At 42.2% G+C, this 21161-nt stretch overlaps 1 protein-coding gene across 2 annotated transcripts in view; it reads left to right on the forward strand.

Moving 5' to 3' along the window:
• Positions 1–21161, forward strand: part of tbc1d14 (TBC1 domain family, member 14) — a 45736-nt gene that overhangs the window by 1371 nt on the left and 23204 nt on the right. The window contains exons 3-4 of one of the 2 annotated variants that reach the window (XM_069672276.1): positions 2145–2898; positions 14237–14360. In XM_069672276.1, coding sequence (XP_069528377.1) covers positions 2145–2898; positions 14237–14360 — 878 coding nt within the window. Of the gene's footprint in view, positions 1–2144; positions 2899–7919; positions 8132–14236; positions 14361–21161 lie in introns of those variants that run through there. The other variant, XM_069672277.1, reaches the window with a different exon arrangement.

Genomic DNA, 21161 nt, shown 5'->3' on the forward strand with positions numbered 1-21161 from the left:
TTGCAGAACAAGATTTTCTTGTGCACTCAAATGGGTGGTGCAAACAAAACAACAATCTTGGCGTTAATCACGACTTATAAGAACAAGAGCACGCATGTTGATGTTGGTGTGGCCTTATGGTTCCCTGCTAATGTTTTAATGCTAAGTGATTTAATACCTGACTGGTGACTCTGCATGTTCATTAAAATGTATAACTTTGCTAGGCAGTTTCCCAGCAGTGCATTATAGTAATAATAATGAGTTTGTACAGATTCTGTCATATATTGTGTCAGCTCTGGTTGTAGATTATTTCCAGAGTGGCACAGGAACAACCTGTTGCTGTGTTTTGGGACAAAGTCTAGCAGCCGGGCTCACATGACCACCCGCAGGTTAGGGTTTAGAGCTCAGCTAAGAATCTGGCTTTGTGTGTCAAACATTCAGCTCTGTGTTTGTGCTCGACTTCCTCTAACCTTCCTGTTTGTGTTACATTATATACCTGTCAGAATAGAATAACAATAACAAGAAGGGTCCATGTTATTCTAACTGTAAGATAGAGTGAATGTATCGGCCCATAAGAGTCAGGAGCTTGATTAGTGCAGCTAGAGAGCTTAGACACACTAGCTTTAGCTTAGCTTCCCAGCTGGTGTTAAAGTGTGATGTAGCCTCACAGCGGCCCAGTTCACATTACAACACAGACTCCAGTTACAGCCTGGTTACTGTGGGATTAGTTTTCACCTCTCAAGGCTTCGACACCCATTTTCTTAGATGCCAACATCGATTAGAAGAAACATTTAGTAATTTTGAATTCTTAGAGCCGACATTGTCAATTAAATTGATTGTTTGAGCTTGTATTACCTGTGGCAACTAGTAATTTTTAGTAATAGCAGAAGCTTAAAGGGATAGTTTGGATTTTTTGAAGTGGGGTTGTACAAGGTACTCATCGATAGTGAGTTTACTATGTACAGTAGATAACAGTCTGCACGGCTCCTGTTAGGAGAAGCCGGAGTTCGTACACGGAAGCTAAGCTAAGCACCGCAGCAGACAATTTCACTCTGTGCCTTTGGAGGACGCTATCCGCTTCTCCAATGGGCCCTGCAAAAACTCCGCCAGACGACGTGAAACATGTCATCTGGCGGAGGCCAGGGAGCTCGCTAAAGCATACTTCCTCAATCTAGGACGCCCGCCTCCGATGTCATGTCTCGTCCAAAATCGTCAGGTTTAAATGTAGACTGTAGTGAGCAATGTCCTTGACTGGAAAATGGTAGTATTTCACTCCAGCTTCACTCCAGCTTCTCTCGCTGGGCCGTTCCTTTCAGAGGGAGGAGCGCAGTGCATGCTGGGTGTTGTAGGAATGTAGAAACCACAAGCTGTTTGTACAACTTTCTCCACAGCTATGGTGGCAATTTCATACGTTATTGCTTCCATAGATTACAGAGAACACCAGCTTTGACTGGCAGTTGCTTTTTCCAGTGGCGAATTCCTCCTTTGAAAGAGTCCTACAAATATACAAACATTATTTCAGTTGAAGTGTACGCTGTATTTTATTGTTTTGCTTCACGTTGACGTCAGACAACCCGTTTCCTCTGCACTATGTCTCACTCTGCACATCGCCCCTGTACGCCTGCGCACGCAGCGCACGGTGTCGGATCAGCTGTTTGGGTCAGCGGTTTGTAGAAGAGACAACAAATAAAGAAAATACAATATTATGGAAAAGATGAAGTGCCGTTCACAGTGCAGACAAGAGGATATTGTTTTCAGATGCATGCCGTGAAGTGTTTCATGACGGCTGTTTGGGTCAGAAAGTGCTGCAGCTAGCACAGACTGTTCAAATAAAGAGTGTCCTGGTTCCCTTATAGATTACATCAGGTTCTGTTGAGTTCAGTGATTTGGAGTTGTAGGAAATGTTTGTTATTTAATTCTCTTTGCCTTTTTTCTGCTGCCGTTTCCAACCAGGAATTATGGCAATTATAAAAGGGTGTTTCGACAGAATTTTGTATGCAAATTCATCTCCCTACGCACCATGATATATAGAAAAATAGTTAATGTGCAGTATTCTCATATTGTTATTGTCTAGTTTTACTCTCCATTTATGTAGTTGTTTAAATCTTGGAGTAAGAAACTGTCGTAAAAATGTTTTTAAATCAAGCAAATGTTCTTTTTTGAAGGTGTGTCCGGAGGTGTCATAGTGGAGAACGGCAGCGTAGTTAAAGACCCGACCGCCTCTGACCTCCACGATCACACCAGCCACCACTGCCATGTTCCCAGCATGCACAGCGAGCCCATCCTTCCCACTTTCACACCATCCTGCTCCTCGACCCCCATCTACTACAGCAGCCCCCAGAAGAGCTGCTCAGACCTGAACCAGGACAGCCACAGCCTGTCTTCTCAGGACTCAGGGATCCCGACTCTGGAGATCAACCCTCCGGAGCCGATCCTCCACAGCCGCCTACGCTCAGGTGATGGAGGCCTCATCCTGGACTCCTCTCACGACTCCCCTGCTACTTTACCTTTGGATGATGACGGCAACACCATCCGGAAATCCTCCACTTTCCCTCGCAGTGGGTACGACTCCATCCGCCTTTTCAGCCCCGCCCTCAGATTATCCACCACTACGGGAATGAGCGTTGGGGGCGGAGTCTTGAACCGCAGCGATGACATCTCTGTGTGCAGCGTGTCCAGCATGAGCACCGAGCTATCGGTCTCCAACGAAGACATCTTGGATTTCACCGTCACCTCTGACTCCAGCGCCATCGTGACGTTAGAGACGGATGTCGGCAACGACTCTCACTTCTCAGATGTGACCCTGTCATCGTCACCAGGAAGACCCGGAGACTTTTGGAGTCCAGGGTCGGGTATCATGGACCAGGAAGGGGACGGCAGGCAAAAGAAACTGGGACCTCTGGCAAGCTTATTCAACAGGTAAGTGCAGATACAGCTGAGGATAACTTTACTGCTGCTTCCAGCTTATTGACGCTGATCAGAGCCCGATTCGATGACCTGTAAGCTTAGAGAAGGAAACTTAAACAATGAATAAATCATAAAATCAGAATACATAAAACAGAAATATAATCAACACTTTTTTGTTCCCATTTTTCACACAAAAAACACGGGACAGTCTAACAGTGTTTCCTTTCAGCTGTGGAGCGCCTGTCCATCTTTCTCTGGTGAGCGTCAGTGTTGGTTGTAACTCCTGGCTGACGGTCGCTTTCTTTTTTAGACTGTTTGCTTCATCTGAGAGTCGAGTTTGTTTATTTTTGAAGTTGTATCTGTAGTCATCCATGTTTTCTTTGTTTGTTCAGCCATAGTAGATAACTGTTTACTCGCAACACTTGCAGAGAGCGGAAAAGCAGTCGCTTAGCTCCGCCTACTCTCTCAGAAGACCAACCACTGCTGGGTGATAGAAACCACGAAAGTCACCCAGTCTGTAATACTGCAAATGCAAAGGCTTTCACCAGTGGGCCATAGGCTCAATCACCATTGTGTTACCTCACTCAGTGATAAATGCTGACTTAGCAGACATTTATTTACATGAAAATATTCGAGATTATCACTTTAAGGAAAGGCTTTTACGACACGTCGTGAAAATTTCTCTTTAAAAGTAAAAATATTTTGTGACTTCATCTGTAAAAAAAAACATCTTTTGGCCTAAACACATTTACAGCTAATGGTAACAAGCTGCTGTTTATGGGGTGAACAATCACGTGTTCCAGTCTCAGATGAATTATGCCCCTAACAAAAAACAACAAAAAAAATGCACTTAGTTGTTTATCTGCACATTTAATAATCAGGATATTATGTTCAACATTTCCTTTGTAAAAAAAAAACCACATGGTGCCACGAGTGGCTAAAGTAAAAAAGGAGCACTGTTGGCAGCTTCATTATATTATTATCCTCTCGGTCCTTCCTGTCCTGTTCATTCAGACTCCTTAGTTAAAGCCTCGTTGTAGCCTTACAGAAATAGACACTCCCTGAAGTTGCTTTATAAATCTAGCTTAGTCAAGTCACCCCAAGTCGCCGTGTCTCTGAAGAGGATGCTGTTATTCTGTTGCAAGTTTCCTTCTCAGTTCTCTGTTTGTTGATGTTCCTTCCTCTTACACAGATATCATTTACACTCATACCATCATGTCTTTCATAAATATTAGGGATAGACCAATTATCGGCCTGGCCGATTATCAGCGCCGATATTCGGCATTTTGACGCATATCGGCATCGGTCTTTTTTAAAAAAAAAATTTTAAAATTTTTTAAAATTATTATTATTATTATTTTTTTTTAATCCAACGGCCGATAGGAGTTAATTTCTTTGCAAATTTTATTTAACTTTGTTTTATTTACTTTATAAAACTTCAGGAAGTTATTTATTTATTTATTTATTTAAATTTTCAGTTAACTTTATAAGAGATGCTGCTGACCCTGGGAACTCCCTGCGCTTTTTGTTTGTTTGTTTAATAAAAATATGCTTAAAGGCATTTACACAAAGTTAAGTGTTGGAGTTTGTATTATTCAAAGTTTTGACGCCAATATTTTCACTTTTACTGCAAATGAATATCGGCTCCAAATATCGGTTATCGGCCTCCTTGACTACTAATAATCGGTATCGGCCCTGAAAAAACCATATCGGTCTATCTCTAATAAATATATCAGTAGGTCAAGAGTGTGGGCACGTTGTCTGTGTTCTCCATTAGGAATCGTAAGTTGGTGATCGTAGTAGACTTCTCCTGCAATAACCGTTTCTCGCCATAGGTGTCACCAAAGAGAACGAAATTCATCATAAAAAAGGCTTATATTTTATTTACAGAAGCTTCAGGTCATAGTTAAGATATTCTTCTGTATATAAACAAGGGATTGTAAATATTAAAGACAGCTGCATTCAATGTTTTACTAAGAGACATATCCTAAAATAAAGGAAAACATTAATCAATCAGCAAGAGGAACAGAGCAGCAAGCTTAGTCGTAAGATCAATCAATCAATCAATCAAATTTTATTTGTATAGCGCCAAATCATAACCAGCGTTATCTCGAGACACTTACAAAAAGAGCAGGTCAGACCGACTCTTTGGTCTGTTATTGAAAGAGAGGCCCAACATGAATCACCATGAGTAGCACTTAGCGACATTCGGCACATTGGCAGATAACAGGCAGAAACCTCGAGCAGAACCAGGCTCATGTTGAACAGCCATCTGCCTCGACTGGATGGGCCGAAAATGGGATAGAAGGAGATGCAGGATAGAGACAGGCAAAGAGAGCAACAACAACAACATATGTTTTTGTTACAACAACAACATATGTCCTTGCTACCATTGCCTGAGCCAGCCCTAACTATAAGCTTTATCAAAGAGGAAAGTTTTAAGTCTACTCTTAAAAGAAGAGAGGGTGTCTGCCTCCCGGAAATTGACTTGTAGATTGTTCCAGAGGAGCATGTGACCTGTAGAGATGACCTGTAGATAGTGATCACACAGAGGCACAAGATGCTTCATTAGCAGGCTCTGTTTACACACAAAGACCTCTTAGATCATTCATTTACATACAGTCGTTTTGTGCTTTTCTTGGGCTGTGTCGACGTTGAAACACAATGATGCGTTTGTGGTGCAGCCGATGAGCACATTATGATTGTACTGAAAAATTGCGCAAAGTCAGTTTGAACTTCCTTGAATTTGAAACTCATTCGTCACGTTTAGCCACAAAAAGAATCTTCACGTCGGCCTTTAGATTCCTGCTCAGTCACATTCCAGTTTTTACTCAGAGTTTCCTTATGTGAGAAAAGGTGTTCCAGCCGCTCGTCAGACTTTCACGTTTTTAATGTCGGACAAGGCTGCTGGTGGTAAATTATTTTCACCGCTGTAACTTGATGCCCTGCTGTGTTAATATATAATGCGTGCGTGCGGTTGGACGAGATTCAAGGTTTTCTTCAAGGTTGTACAAATGCTTTTATAATTAGATAACATTATTAGATTTACAGAGCTGGTAATAAATCTTAGAAAATTAAGCTGTAAAACCCTTGACATTTATTGAGGGAACACTTGGACACATTCAGGATATATGATATACAGGATTTCCATGTAATATTAAAGTAGGTGCTACTATATGTAGTTTAAAAATGGAGGATTAGATTGTAGAGATGCCAATAATGACAAATGGTGTGTCTACAGTAGTGGTGTGGCTCTCTGGATGGGCGTGTTGGTCAGTCAGACTGAATTGTGTCAAGAACTGCTGCATGGATTGTCTTGTATATCCACAGTGCCCACAGGATGAGGACTGCGTTTTCTGTTTCAGCACCACCAGCCGGTCAAAGTTCAACATGTCAGTCTAACCAAATGCATAAGAAATCTAATGACATTCTCATCATCCTCTGCTGTAAAGGTTTGAATTAGAGATAGACCGATATGTTTTTTTTCAGGGCCGATAGCGATACCGATAATTAGTAGTCAAGGAGGCCGATAAACGATATTTGGAGCCGATATTCATTTGCAGTAAAAGTAAAAATATTGGCGTCAAAATTTTTATATATAATAATAATTTTTAATAATACAAACTCCAACAGTTCCCAGGGTCAACAGCATCTTTTATAAAGTTCACGGAAAATTTAAATAAATAAATAACTTCCTGAAGTTTTATAAAGTAAATAAAACAAAGTTTTAATAAAATTTGCAAACAAATGAACTTTTTCTCCTCTACGCCGTGTGTGTGAGCACTCTGCATGCACAGCTTTCACGGCTGATTGGCTGTTACCTGTGCCATGGCTCTGCGTGTAACCAATCAGTGCTGTGGGTGGGACAATGCTGGAGACGCAGCTGCATCAGAGCCAAAGTAACCCAGTTTTAAATTGATCTGTTATCGGCCGTCGGATTTAAAAAAAAGGACGATGCCGATATGCGTCAAAATGCCGAATATCGGCCTGGCCGTAGGGATCGGTCTATCCCTACTAAAAAGCAAACGTCATGAAGCTAAAATGCTAAAAAAACCATTATGAACGTGGTAAAAATCATACTAGCTAAAAGTTAGCTTGTTAGCATGCTTGTGTAGTAACTTGTTGGAATTGCTATTACGTCATTGTCTCTACTTTTGTTCAAAAACGAGTAGCGTAGTGAAGATTATCCAATACTAAGTTGAGACATTGCACAATTGCAAGTGTCCTGTCTCTTAAATGGCCTTCGGTGTTTCCCTCCAATAAATAAATAAATAAATAGGCATACAAGAAAGATTTTGGTTGTCGGAGGTGCTCTGGTTTCCGTTTGTAGTCCGAGCAGTATTGTCCTCTTGTGTGTCAGCGAGCTTTGGCTGCATGCTGGTCCATGTGGAAACCTAAAGAAGCGGAACACATCAGCCGTAACGTAATCCCGACAACCGTCTGCGATCATCACACACAGATTTAATTAATCTTCGCACGCAGTCTGCTTTTGGACGTCACCATTCAATGGTTCTCAAGTTGCCAGTCGGACTGTACGCAATGCAGTGCTAACTGTTGTCTACACCTGAAGCCCTAAAGCAATCATAAAAGAGCAGAGGTCTGGTTTGCAGGATGTTGCTCAGACATAAACTTTATCTTGAACTAAGATTCTCCTGATTGTCCGTCTGAAAGATGCCATGCCATTTAGACTTTGTCAAACAGATCACTGCTGATTTCAATTACTTTTACTCCACACCCTCTGCTCTGATTGGACTTCTCTAAGGTTGTCATTATCACACAAAACCTGGGTGAAAAGATTCAGAGAAGTTGGCCCCCAGTCGTTCACAACTTTCTTCTACAGTAATTAATTTAAGATGTGCTAAATAGTCCTCCCCCTCCTTCTGCTCTTCTGCGTCGTTATCTCTGTTATCGCTCCTCCCTCACATACAGAAGTTACTCATTCCCTCAGTGCCCTTCAGACTTCTTCTCCTCACACCCATTCCTCTCATTCCTCCCTCCCATCTGTGAAGTCAGGCCTCTCTTTGCCTCTTCCTTCACAGTCTGTCTGAACATAGTGTCTGTGTGGGACTACTTTTTCTCTCTGGATCTAAAACTATGGAATCTATTGGCCTTAATCTGGACTGAAGGAGAGCTTTGACTTCATCAGGAGTTTTTGGATCTCCTTTTTTTTGCTTTTTGGGAGAGGAGGATTTTGAATCAGGGTTTTGAGGATGGCAGCCCCATCACTTCTTCTGTACATTGACAGGTAGGAAAACACAAACCAGCTGATAACATAAAAAGGTAGTTTTATGCTTCACGTGTTGCCTGTAGTTTGTTTTTTGTATGCAAACAGGCATTACATTAGATAAGAATTAAAGTTGTGGCTTTTGTGCTGAAAAACATTTTGGACGAAACACCCTGGTCTCTTGTTCAACTAAAAGAGCTCTACACTCTTTTATTATAGGACAAAACACAGTGTACTCTGCTTACCCTCTTCTTGTACTAGCTTGTTTGGTATTTCAGCGCCAGGGCTCCTCACTTGTTAGCTGAAGCATACATGAGCCAACCGGGACACCTTATCACCTTCTTGCACACACAAGACTGAACACAAGGGTCGTGAAATATTCTTGGGAGACTTGACCACGAACCAAAGGTTGGATCAAACATCAGAACAAGCACCTCTTGGATTTTGTAGCTGTTCCACTTGAGCAGTCGACCATAGCAGCGGCCATTCAGCTGTCACGGTGAGGCACATTCGGTCGGACTGAATGCAAATCATGCTTTTTGCTTTGTGCACATTTGTTTGGTGGCATACAGGAAAGCGGAAAATAATATTTACTGATGAACTGTTCTGTGAAATCTCATGTTTAGTGTGCTCAAAGTTCAGTCTCAGTCAGGCTCTGTTGCGCTCAGCTGTCCTCTGCACTTTAAACTATGCAGCGTTGTATTTATGGTGGCTCACCGGGTTACTGAAGGTTATCACTCCCCTGTAGTTCACAGACAGGTTACCGTTTATCTTAACTGATATTTTTGGACACTATTAGGTTTTATTTAAGTCAAAAATAAGTAAATTTGATGTTAGATGTTATCAAATTTGTACTTTTTTACTTTAAAGTTTAATAATAACTTCACTGTTATAGCTTTAATGCTCATGATTGATCGGAAATAGTAGTTTGACAACTGTGTTCAGTGTGCTTGTTCAGCAGATAGAGTATGCCAAGTTGTACTGGAGATGGCTCCGTTGTCATCACGTGTAGAGTTGTCTTAAACCAATCTCAAAGATTGATATCGTAGCCGGTCAGGGCATTTTTTTTACTGATCAGTATCCGCTACAACGCGCCTGATTTGATACTTTTTCCCCCCTCAGCTGTCACACAAGTATTTTTGCTCGTGATTCTTACATGCACAACTCTCCAATGCCTGATCTACAACATCTACCTACCTGTATGTGACGTCAGTCTCGCTTTACTGCTGCAGCTTGCATGCCTGTGGCGTTCTCAAAGACATCGTTTCAGCACTGTTAATGAGCTGCTGCTGCTGCTGCCAGTCCTGTTTTTTTAACATCAAGTTTACATGTGATAATGACCATCAATAATCAAGCAAGTGTTTTCATGTCTGACATGTTCTACAAGTATAGACATTGAAATTGCAGTGAGAAGTGCAATTTTGCTTGTTAGATGAGGTGTCAGTGCAGTTGTGCCTAAGCTGCAGGCTGATTGGCTGCTCTGACCTCTTGACATTGACACCTAAATGAAAAGTGAGGCTCTGTGCAGCAAACGTGTTGCTCAGCTTGGCAGCTTGTGTGTTAGAGCAGGGGCTGAGCTACACACCAGAGAGAGAGAGCAAAATGCAGTATGGGAAATGTTTGTTTTAGTAATATAGTTAATGAACTTGTTTGAGTTCAGCTCAGTGTGAAAGGCGACCGGGGTCGGTAGGGTTACATAAGAAATGTATTCTGAAACAGTTATGAATTACCTGTTAAAAAATGTAATCGGTAACCTAATCCAAGTATCACAATTTTAAAGTAACCTAACTGTTCAGTTACTTTTGGATTACTTCAACACTATATCTGCAAATAAAGACAAGAGAAAATAAATTACAATACTTTTGTAATGCGCGAATACCTGTTTAAATTAATAGCTGTACATTTAAATGTACTTTAAGTCTGCTGTTCACACTCAAACTTCAAGTAAACTGCCATAAACATATTCCAGTCTGGGGCTTTTGTTGTTACCCACACCATTCCGGCCGCGGCCGTCACCAGAGTCACAAACAGCAGCAGTAGTAGTGGAAGACGACAGGTTAGCTAACATTTTTACCTGCAACTCTGTGCAGCTAACGTTAGCCGTTGGTCTTGCCTGTAAATGTTTCTTTAAATTAGATGTCGAGTCCTTCGATAAAGACATCATATCCACAGCTGGAAGACAGAACTTGCACTGTACTACGATGTTGCTCCTATTGTCCCCGTTTGAAGACAAAATGATTTGGAATTTCGTAATTTTTTAAAATTATAATCCCCATTTTTAATAAATGTATCTCTCTAATTACCTCTTAAGTGTAACGGAATACAGTCTTATTTGGGTATCCTAATTACATAACGCCATTAATTGTATTCCGGCATTCCGGCGACAACCAGCCCTGCAAGAGAACGAGCCATTAAGAGTAGGTTATTAATGTCATCTGCGCAAAAATAATATGCACAGACATGAAATTTAAACACCCAGCTTAAAGGCTGCTTGAAGTTAGAGCATGTGTCATCAACGTTACTGTTAATACTAAGCAGAATAAAAAACTCCTCCTTTCCTCAGGTGTCACCGGGCGACTTTAATCACAGCAGACATAAACACTATTAAAGCTACAGCTTCTGTTAGCTCCTTATGGTAGTGTAAAGAGTTGCCCCACAAAGCTGCTGGTTGCTTTCTCACAATCGGTCAGAACACACGTTACACGGCGCCGGCATCTAATATCTGTGGTGTCATCCAACTTCTGCATTAAACCCTTGAGTCAGCCACGCAATGAGGAAACACCTCCCACATTATCTTGGTGCACATACAGCCTCAGTATGCAGAGTGGAAACAATGCAGCAGTGATGTGACACATGCCACTATGAAGAACAAGAGGGGGGTGTTAACATTGTATGCAGAAACCGCTTGCTCTTTTACTGCAAACAAGTATGAATACCTTTTTTGAACAAACACAGACATAGACACAGTTAGGTATGACTCACTTATAAATTATTCAGAGGACTAAAGGGACAAGGTTGTTGTATCTTTGTTTGTTTGTTACTAATAAACTCATGTCTGCACATACAGCAGTAAGATGTTGTCAATGTTTGTCTGCAGTCAGTTTCATAAGTCATATAGCAGGCTGTGATCAGCTGGTGAAGGTGTTTGACTTTGACCAGGAACACTGCAGCAGACTCTTGCTTTTCTCTAGCAGCCATTGCATAACAAGCTCGTGCAGGGCTGCAACGTGCAAACAGTCAATTATTTTCTTTGAATGCATCTGCTATAAAAGCTAATTGTCAAAGCTTTATTTTGCAAACACTTTGCTTTAAATGCATGAACAAACTTTACTTCCAGGTTAGCTAGTTAGCTGTGGGAGTTTGTGGTATTTCCTTGCAGGGATACGTTTCTGTTTTGCACGTTTAAATATGTTTATTTTAATAAATGTTCACTTTGTTTCCGGGATGTGCACTTTAACCGGTTAACCGTTCAGAATTTTAACCGGTAATTATAAAAAGCACTTACCAGCAACATTTAGTGTCCGGCCGATATGCCTTCTTAAATGGGCTTTTCGGTCTCTATAGTGATACTGTTTGTTTGTCATATCGTACAGAAACGACCAAAACAAGTTGCTCCTCCAGGGCGCCCCATAGAGTATGGCAGCCAGACACACAGCTGACAACCTTGTGACTATGCTAATTGCTGTGGTTGAGACCTGGGGACTCGCTGGCAGAGTGTCTGCATTGATCACCAATCCAAAAAGTGCATTTTAATCTTGTTGGTTAACCGGTCAAAAAAAAAACAACCTTTAAATGCATAACCGTGCTTTGTTTCAAACTGCTGCTGATGCTGTTTCTGTGGGATTTGTGCATTTAACAGACAGTAGTATTTGACTGGTGGCTACTTCTTTGAGCTCTGACCTGAAAACAGGGATGATTGGCAGGGAAGCACAACTGCTATACGTGTGATTTGGAGCCCTATCCCTGCTCTCCCTATCCTTTTTATTATAGCACACAGATGTTAGTGAAATGTGCAGAATTATTTGTCATACTTTGTCATATTACTGCTTTTAAAAAATGAATAGCAAGAGACGAAATGTATAGCTGTGAAGTTCTCCGACTCTAAGCCTTCACCGATACAAAAACAGTCACAGTCGACTATCAGTGAATTAAGTCCTCAGTCTGTAGCTTGTAGCTGCGTCTGCTCAGTGTCTGGCAGCTTGCTTCCTGTCATCACCCCCCTGGAGACAACCAGAGAGGGCAGGATGGGCTGTGCAGCAGTCAGCAGGTCAAAGGTCAGATCGAGAGACAACCTCCTCCTCTCCAGGGTCCAAGTGGTTTTAACACAACTTGTTTATTGCAAGGCTTCTTCATGTTACTTTTATGGCGTCTGTCCTATTAATCCTGAAGTTCGAGTCTCCAAATCAAGCAGACATTCAGCCTAGAGAGACAAACAGCAGGATGTGCACCCTTTGAAGTTACAGCTCGGGTTGATGTCACATGACCTGGTCAGAAGAGGCTTTTTATCTGACCAGTTATTCATGTCTTCTCACGGCTAGGCTCTATTCAGGCTTTTGATTAAAGCCCCTGCTAACAGCTCAGTAAGAGCAAATGAAAGGAAGCGCTGGATAAATGGTACAACGAACCCTGCTGAAAAGAGGAAGTCCTTTCATGTGCTTTGCATGTGGTATCGAAACACCAGGCCGTTTAAAATATTGAGGTTTTGAGCGCAGAGCGGGCAGGCTGGTTGCAGGAAGTAGCCCTGCATGCTGTTTATCTTCCACTCCAGGGGCTGTTGTGTCCCTTGTGAAACATTTTGGTTATGTTTAGGTAGCGAACTACTTGGTCAGGTATAGAAAAAGTTCAAGGTTTGGGCTAAAATATTTAAAATCTGAATATCTAAATCAGGGGTTCCCAACCCCCGGTTCGCGGACCGGTACCTGGCAGTAAGTTGTCTGTGACATTCCAAACATACGCGCAGTCAGAACCGTCGAGTGGGCTGTGTGAAGTGTGCGGCCGCACAGGGCCTCGCGCCTCTAAAGACACTTTAAAAGTCGCCCAATTCAGCTGTAAAAACCACGGACCTTGCAACCCCGGCTTCGCATCCCATGATACTTTGATCATGAAGCCCGATGCCCCTCTAAAGCTCAGTGTGTATCACTGAAATATATAAGCTGCACAGCATATGGGCATGTGACAGCCTGTGGAGATGAAGTTTATACTTTAACTGTGCGCAGAAATACGGACGGATCCCGACGTTATTGATTCAGGTATGAGCATCAAAACACACACAGGTCTGCTTCATATCTGCTCCTCTCCTCACGTCTGTCTCCTCCCCGCGCGGCACGATAACTGAAACTACGCGTGGATCACCTCCGGCTCATCTCAGTCACAGCGTGTGAAGACTTATTTTATGCTTTATAAAGGGGACCGATCGCAACGCTATTAAGTCTCAGGGGCAGAGCCTGAGAAACACACAGATCAGGATCATCTCTGACCCGCGCCCTCTCATCAGCTTGTCCCGTATTAAAAAGTTAGATGCAGTCTGCTCACTGAATAAATACAGCCACGATCTGTCTGTGTTTCCAGGCGTGCGACCGTGATTTATGCGCATGCATGTCAACCCCCCCGGTCCATCAAAATATATTGCTACTGTCCATTGTCCATGTAGTCAAAAAGGTTGGGAACCCCTGATCTAAATCATCTATAGGCCTACTACATTGAAAGCAGAATATAGAGCCCCACATATTAGCAGTGTTTTTTCAGTGATGGTTTCAAGGCTGTCCCTAACCTAGAGCGCATCGTGGGAGCGGCCAGTTGCCCTTCGTGGCACACTTTCACCACAGGGCCCTGTTGTAAAACCCCCTGGAACTCGTTTATGAAATGTTTGTACGCCTTGTTGAACAGAGGCGGGCAATCGTTGCTGTCCTCTCTGACCGCTCCATCACCAGCCATAGCAACACGCACACACACACTGGACTTCCAGGATGAATACAGGAGGGATATGGAGGAAGTCACTCTGAGTAACCGAGTGCATAGCTTAGCTTCCATAGGCCCTGACAGTGACCCAGTGAACACTGCCATCATAGCTCTCTTTGTTCTTCCGTATGATGACCTAATTTATTTGTCCTTTCTTTCGTCTCTCAGGAGCCTGTTTGCCAGGAGGGTGAAGGACAGTCGACCAGTGGAGCAGAGGGATCCAGGCTGGAAGCTGTTTGGGAAAGTCCCACCACGGGAAGCCCCCCCGAAGGACCCCAAGAGGATACAAAAGGTACAATTATAGGGTTCAAAGCATTGGGACATGATATATTAACACAGACCACCTTATTGGCTACATATAGCTACACTCGGGACGCCAGGTTACTGTTAGAAAGTAGGCAAAGAATCGGGTGCATGTTTAACATGATCTGATTTCTCTAAAACCACAAAGGGTCGGTAATAAAAACTCTCTGGCATAGTTGCACTTTTATTAAACAATGCAGTGATAAAACTTCTCGCACTTTTAAGACATTACAGCTCCAATCTATTAGAGAAACTCCAAAACGTTTTCTTCCAATAAGTTATTAGAATATTAAATAAATAGAAATAATAACGACCCTTAAATGCATCTTTTCTTGTTGTTTGACTCCAGCAGTGTTTCCACTGACAACCTCATAATCAGCCGCACACTGCTGCCTTAAGCAAACCTTGACTTGTTTACACAGCCACATCTGAAGCTCCGCTCAGCAGCGTTTTTTCTTCTACCCTTGATTCAATATTAGTTTTTAAACCAGCAAAAGGTTTGTTTGTTTGCAGACCATTTGTTGAGGGATGGTCTCAGACACTGTTGCCTTCCTGACTTGGTTTGGCCTGAAGAGTTGTCTCCTCTGATCCCCTCTGGTGGTGTATGAAGACTTTTTTAAAATCCAAGATAGTCCTTCGAAGCATTGATATTTAATGGGCTATGTGGCTGGATGTTTAGGACCCTTAATCATATGAGAAAGGCTATAAAACAAGTTGCACTGATATGAAGAGAACCCAAAAGTTTCCTCAGTTTCTTTAACCTTCTTACATAGAAAAATCACTTTAAAATGTGTTTGTTATTCAATTTTATTATCACTCAACTACGTTCTAATGATTCACATGTTTTCAGGTTCCATCAGCGGAGCACAGTCGACCTTGAAAACAAACCCTCCACGTGTTTGAGTTTGGTTTATCTGGCCTCAGTTGTGTTTGTTACCGCAGTTGCTTCTTGGTCTGGTAGACTGACAAATATATGACCCGCATGCACAGGTAGTGCAGATAGTTTAAGGTTGTTAAGCAATTAATGGCAGCATCATAAACTTCTAATTTAGCTCTGTAATACAACATGGTTATCTTTTTAATTACTTTACCCTGTTCTTTAGCTTTAACTTTAATCAGGCTTGTTGTGCCACTATGGGGTTTGCCGTGATTTGCACGTAATTAAGCTTTAGACACAGGTTTGCTACTTTAGCGCTTGTGTCTGTACGTCTTTGTTAGGAAGCCTGTAGCAAGCTTTGATGTCCTTGAGGTCCAGATCTCGGTAATTCAGTAATCAGGATTTGTCATTTATTGCGGTGCATGTTGCTCGAAGTCGTCTCTGTCAGCATCAGCAGAGCGTGTCTCTCGCTCTCTGTCTCCATCAGCACTGTGCGCACACAGGCAGTTGCCGGTGACGTGCTATGATTGTGGTGACGTGTCTCCTCATTTTTCCAGCTTTTTTGTCCTTTGCCAGATGGTGCAAGATGGTATCTAACTGAAAATCTGAAATGTGAAGTTTGACTTTCTGAATCCCCAGATAACATAAATTATGTGAATATTGTTAAGTTTTGTGCATTTCCAATGCATTGCACTTAGTTTTCTGTTTTACAGCGTCATTCAAATGGTGCTGCACCAGCTGTTCAAAGGTCAAATGGAAAAGCAACAGGCTCTTGGTGCATTAATGCCTTTTAGCCGAGCTTATCACTGCACCATGGGACAGAATAAGTAATAAGTATTATGACTCTCGCTCAGAGCAGATAACAGATACAAAATATTATGCAATGACTCGTGGAGCAGTACTAGTCGTAAATATCAATTACATTAAGCAGGAAGGTGCATACTTCAGCTGAGTACACTCAGGTGTGTTCTTGAATAGCAGGTGCACAATGCCCGCAGCACTCCCCATCAGTGACATTTATGTTCTCTGGTTATTTTTAGAGCAACACATGCTGAGAAGCAGAGAGCCACTCGCTCAGTAGCATTTTTATTTAAACATAATGGATCCTGTCAGCAATGCCACGTGTAACAAGAAGTGATGCAGCAGTTAGTGTTGCTGCTCATGTGCATTTTCCAGCTGTGTTTTGCATGTATTTCCATAAACATGCTGCTGCTTTCAACGTGATGTGCACTATTTTTAAATTCTTGTAGTTAGCATCTGAAGCTAAGTTTCCAGAAGTAAAATATTATTTCACGAGAAGCAGCTTAGCGCTACAGAAAGCTTTGTAGCTACATTTCTCTTCAAGAGCAAATATTAATCTTGTGAAATAGTATCGATGTTGTTCTACTGCTTATCTAGTTCCAACAAGCGTGGGATGTTGCTAAAGCTTGACAACTTCTTGTAAAGTTTAGGTTGTAGCCCCATTAGCTACTGTCTGAGTTTTAAACAAATAAAAGTAGCACAAGAAAATGTTATTCAAACATGGTTGTTGTACATGGAACAGAGTAATTATTTGACATACAACACAAAACAGCCAAAACACACTGTAAATATCCAGTAAAAACAATGGTTGCAAATGTTGTGAGTGTTACTACATTTCCCAGCAGTGATTGGTGCCCGAGCAGTTTGTATAATCATAGTTGGTTTTTCAAAATAAGAGCCGTCTATGGAGCTCTCAAGCTAAGAATCAGCTGCCAACCACGGCAGCGTGACATTACAGAAACCGTTATCCCAGAGACAATTGTTTGACATTCCCCGGCAATGTCACGAGAGCATTTGTTTAGTATGTTACTTAACATGAGGTGTTCCTTCTTGTGAATTATTATATTGTTTCTATGTAGTTACCTGAGAAAGTTGGACTACTATTTTCCTCGCTGACGGTCGCTTTCCTTTTTAGACTGTTTGCTTCATCTGAGCGTCGAGTTTATTTCTTTTTCTTTGGATTTTCACTTCTTGTTGAAGTTGTATCTGTAGTCATCCATCTTTTCTTTGTTTGTTCAGCCATAGTAGATTACTGTTTACTCACAACACTTGCAGAGATCCGAAAAAGCAGCCGCTTAGCTCCGCCTACCCTCTCTGGCAGACCAACCACTGCTGGCTGATGGGAAACACGTCACTAACTGGGCGCCGCTCATGTCGCCACAGACACCCGATCTGTAATACTGCAACGGCTTTCATCAGTGGGCCATAGGCTCATTTACCATTGTGTTACCTCACTCGGCGATAGATAGTGATTTAACAGACATTTATTTTAATGAGAGATTATTTCTTTAAGTAGCTTCTTTCTTTTTCTACATCAAACTGTTGAAAATGCAAAGACTGCAGCAAATCCTCAAAGTTACGAAGCCGGAACCAGCAAGTATTTGACATTTTAGCTGTTAGCAGTTCAGTTCAGTACCAGATCAAACAGGTGACCAGCATTAAATTGATAATAGCTCTATTGTTGTGAGTTAGAGTCTAACATGAGTGTAGCAGTAACATGCGCCCAGCGTGTGATGCAGTGTTTATGTCGCTCAGCAGGCTGAAATTCAAATGTCAAGGTCTTTGAGAGCGCTTTGTTAGATAGCCAGCTGGTGCCTGAACACGCTTATAATCTCCCACCTCCATACAGAAGGCAGACAGGAAACGGTCCCAATTAAACAGCACGACAGCTCTCTACTGGTTAAAAAAAAAACAGAGGATGGCAGCCTGTAATTAGAGTCTGTGGAAACCTGTTATTGTGCAGTTCATAGGGTTTACATACCAGCTCTTTAACATGTCACACTGGCTTAAAACAGCTTGTTATGTTGAATATCTTGAAATCAGACCCCTAGGATTGAAAGGCTCTCTGACACAGGTGCAGGTGCACAAACAAACACTTGTGTACACACCCTCATGTATTTAATATCTTAAGTCCATCTCCTCCGTGGTTGTAACCTTATATTGGACCTGAGGAGTCGGCTAACGAGGCTCGGCTTTCACGCTTTTGTCTCTCCTCTGATGCTGCCATTTGAAGGCGGAGTCAGTAAACCCTGTGTGTGTGGAGTGCTTTATTTGCTCAGTGTGCTTCATAGCAGCTGAACAATAACCTGTGTGCTATTTCCACCTGCAACCTTTCCCCTGTCAGAGGAACGCTGTGAATCAGGTTTTTATTTTGTAATTTACACCACTTTGCATCGCTGTGAGTCTGGCGACCTGGTTCTTCGGTACATCAAGAGGCCTCTGCACAATGCTAAAGAAGTAATTGTTCTGTGACCTGCTGAGCCTGTAAATCAGACTGTGTGGCAGCCCAGACACGTCTCAGTGCGGGGACGGGGAATTAAATATGGAAAAGATTCCCCGCAGAAGTTGTAATTTGAAAGATGAATCATTTAAAGCTCTTTTAGACTGAAATAAATGAGGGTGTTTGAAGGCTAATGCACACGGCTGTGCATAAATTGAGCCGAAGCTTCTGGCCGTTAATGTTTTGTGCCGGTATTCGATACCTTAAAACTAATTTAATGTCTAAATTCGTTTAGTCACAGTGATCCAAAAGCTGCTTCAGAAACGTCTCCATTCTGAGCAGAGCTTACAACATATCGCTCTTTATGAGACACTGAAGTGAAGCTAAAATTCTGTTTGACGATGACAATTACAGAGCAGTGAACTCCGATCAACATGTTGTAAAAAGAAACTTGTTAACAGTGTTTTAGAATTATATAATAAAAAGGACAAAGTACATTTTATCATATCAAAGGTTGTTTTAACCATCCGTGTATCAGCAACACTCTGAAGATAAACCACCATAAAGTTTTTAGCATTCGTTAGATTGCTGTATATTACAAACAAGGCTATGTTTTCCGATCATAGTGTCATAGTATAAAGAATACCACCATATGGAAAAAGTTAAAATATAACTCTATATATGTGTACAAATCAAATCAGTGGAAGTAGCATTTGTAATCATCAAAGTCCCTGCAACATCCACGATCACAGCACTTCTTTTTGTACAGTCTGTACGCAGGAATTAGCGTTAATTAAGTTTATTTATAGAGCACCATTCATACATAAAGCAGTTAAAAACAGAGCATTAAGAACATTAAAAGAAAAACAAGATACAAAAAACATGTATTAAGATATAAGTTCAGGTCTGGTCCGAACACGTCTATAGTATACTAACTTTCTCTTTAATTATAAGTCATCAGTTTTTAGAATTCCCAGAATTCTCTTGGGTCCCACACACCGGAGTCGCAGACTCCTACCGTTGCGATATTCAAGCTTCTGACCTTTTTTGTGTCTTCATTTATAATCCATACTGTGGTTTTAAGAATTTATTCATTATCACTAGGGATGCACAATATTATCGGCACATTATCGGTATCGGCCGATATTGGCTTAAAAATGAACTATCGGATATCGGCCAACACGCCGATATCCGGCGATATAATGAACCGATAAAATAATGGGCGGCTGCATACTTGATTAAATGCCCGACCTCGGCGCAATGTTCCCGGCGCGAAGAAGACCTGCGCGGCGCAGCGTGATGACGTCATGTGTGTGATAAGAGTATCACCATTATACTGTACGCTTATTCCAATACAGAAGAGAGTTGATGATCTCTGCAATTAGGTGTGCGGGAAAAAAATATCGGTATCGGTTATCGGCTAAATGAATTGTAAAATATCGGCATATCGGATATCAGCAAAAAATCCAATATCGTGCATCCCTAATTATCACACAAAATGAAACTCAAGTGTATAAATAAATTGAAAACAAACTCAACCATAAGAAAGTCCTGCTGATTGATTTGCGAAATTACTGACGAATATGAAAAGATGTTTTGACGATACAAAAGCTTTGCCGAATAGCAAATTGCTCAACTAATTTCAACATGTATAGCTCATTAAATCAGCATCTCGCTCTGCATGTCATGCCCAGCCCAATCCAGATCTGAACCGCCTTCACAACCTCCTGAATGTGATCAAGAGGAAGATGGAGGTCACAAGCCATCGAACAAAGACAAGCTAGTTCTCTTTGGCGACACCTATTGTGTAAATCGTCTTTAAGCACCTCACTCCAAACAGATTCAAACGGCTCCCTCTCTGACTGTTTTCACTGCCAACTGAACTTCCAAGTACTTTCCTTTTTCTTCTGATTATTTGGCTACTGACTTTAACTAAAAAGCTGTAAAACAAACAAACACTCTTTCTCAAAAATCATCCAATGAGCAAAGACGTGTAACTCGATTCAATCCCCACTGCTGTAAGAGCGCGGAAAGCTGAGCAGCTGAAACCTGATCCATTACTCTGAGGTTGATTAGAACGTCTGCCAGGACTCAGCAGAGCGCAGAGCTTCTGTCAGTGCGGGGATGGTGACTAATAACACACGGCGGTGCTGATTTGCTGACACACACACACACACACACACACACACTGAGCAGCAGCAGAGATAGACCTGATGCGGAGCAGCTTGCTGTAGCGTCACTGCTCAGAGAGAGAGACAGAGGGGGGTGGAGGTGATAGAGGGGTATCATGCTGCTGCATCGTTTCCAATGCGGGGTGTGTCCCTCTGTCGGCCGCCTGACTGTCCCTCTGCCCTCCTTTTTCACCTCCTCCTCCTCGTCTTCTCGCTCCTGTGTGCCCGGTTGCCACGAGTGAGCCCTCAGGAGCAGCAATGACGCTAGGCTAGGGTTTTGGAAACGAACACCCCCCCCCATCCCACTGGAGGACTGCTCGTCTGTAAGGAACTGCAGCGTTCATGGTGAGTGAGCATTTGCACCTTGAGGACAAGCGGGCGACCCACTGTCTCTCTCCTTGTCTGGCAGAATCAGAGGGCATCGGCAGCCGGAGCGTGAAAGAGAAGCAGCGGAGGAAGAGGACGGCTCGGGTTTCACATAATAGCCTCTTTCAGCTTGTT

Source organism: Semicossyphus pulcher, unplaced genomic scaffold, assembly GCF_022749685.1.
Source record: "Semicossyphus pulcher isolate SPU_LCO1_2020_fin unplaced genomic scaffold, fSemPul1.0.p SCAF_21, whole genome shotgun sequence".
Taxonomy (NCBI): Eukaryota; Metazoa; Chordata; class Actinopteri; order Labriformes; family Labridae; genus Semicossyphus; species Semicossyphus pulcher.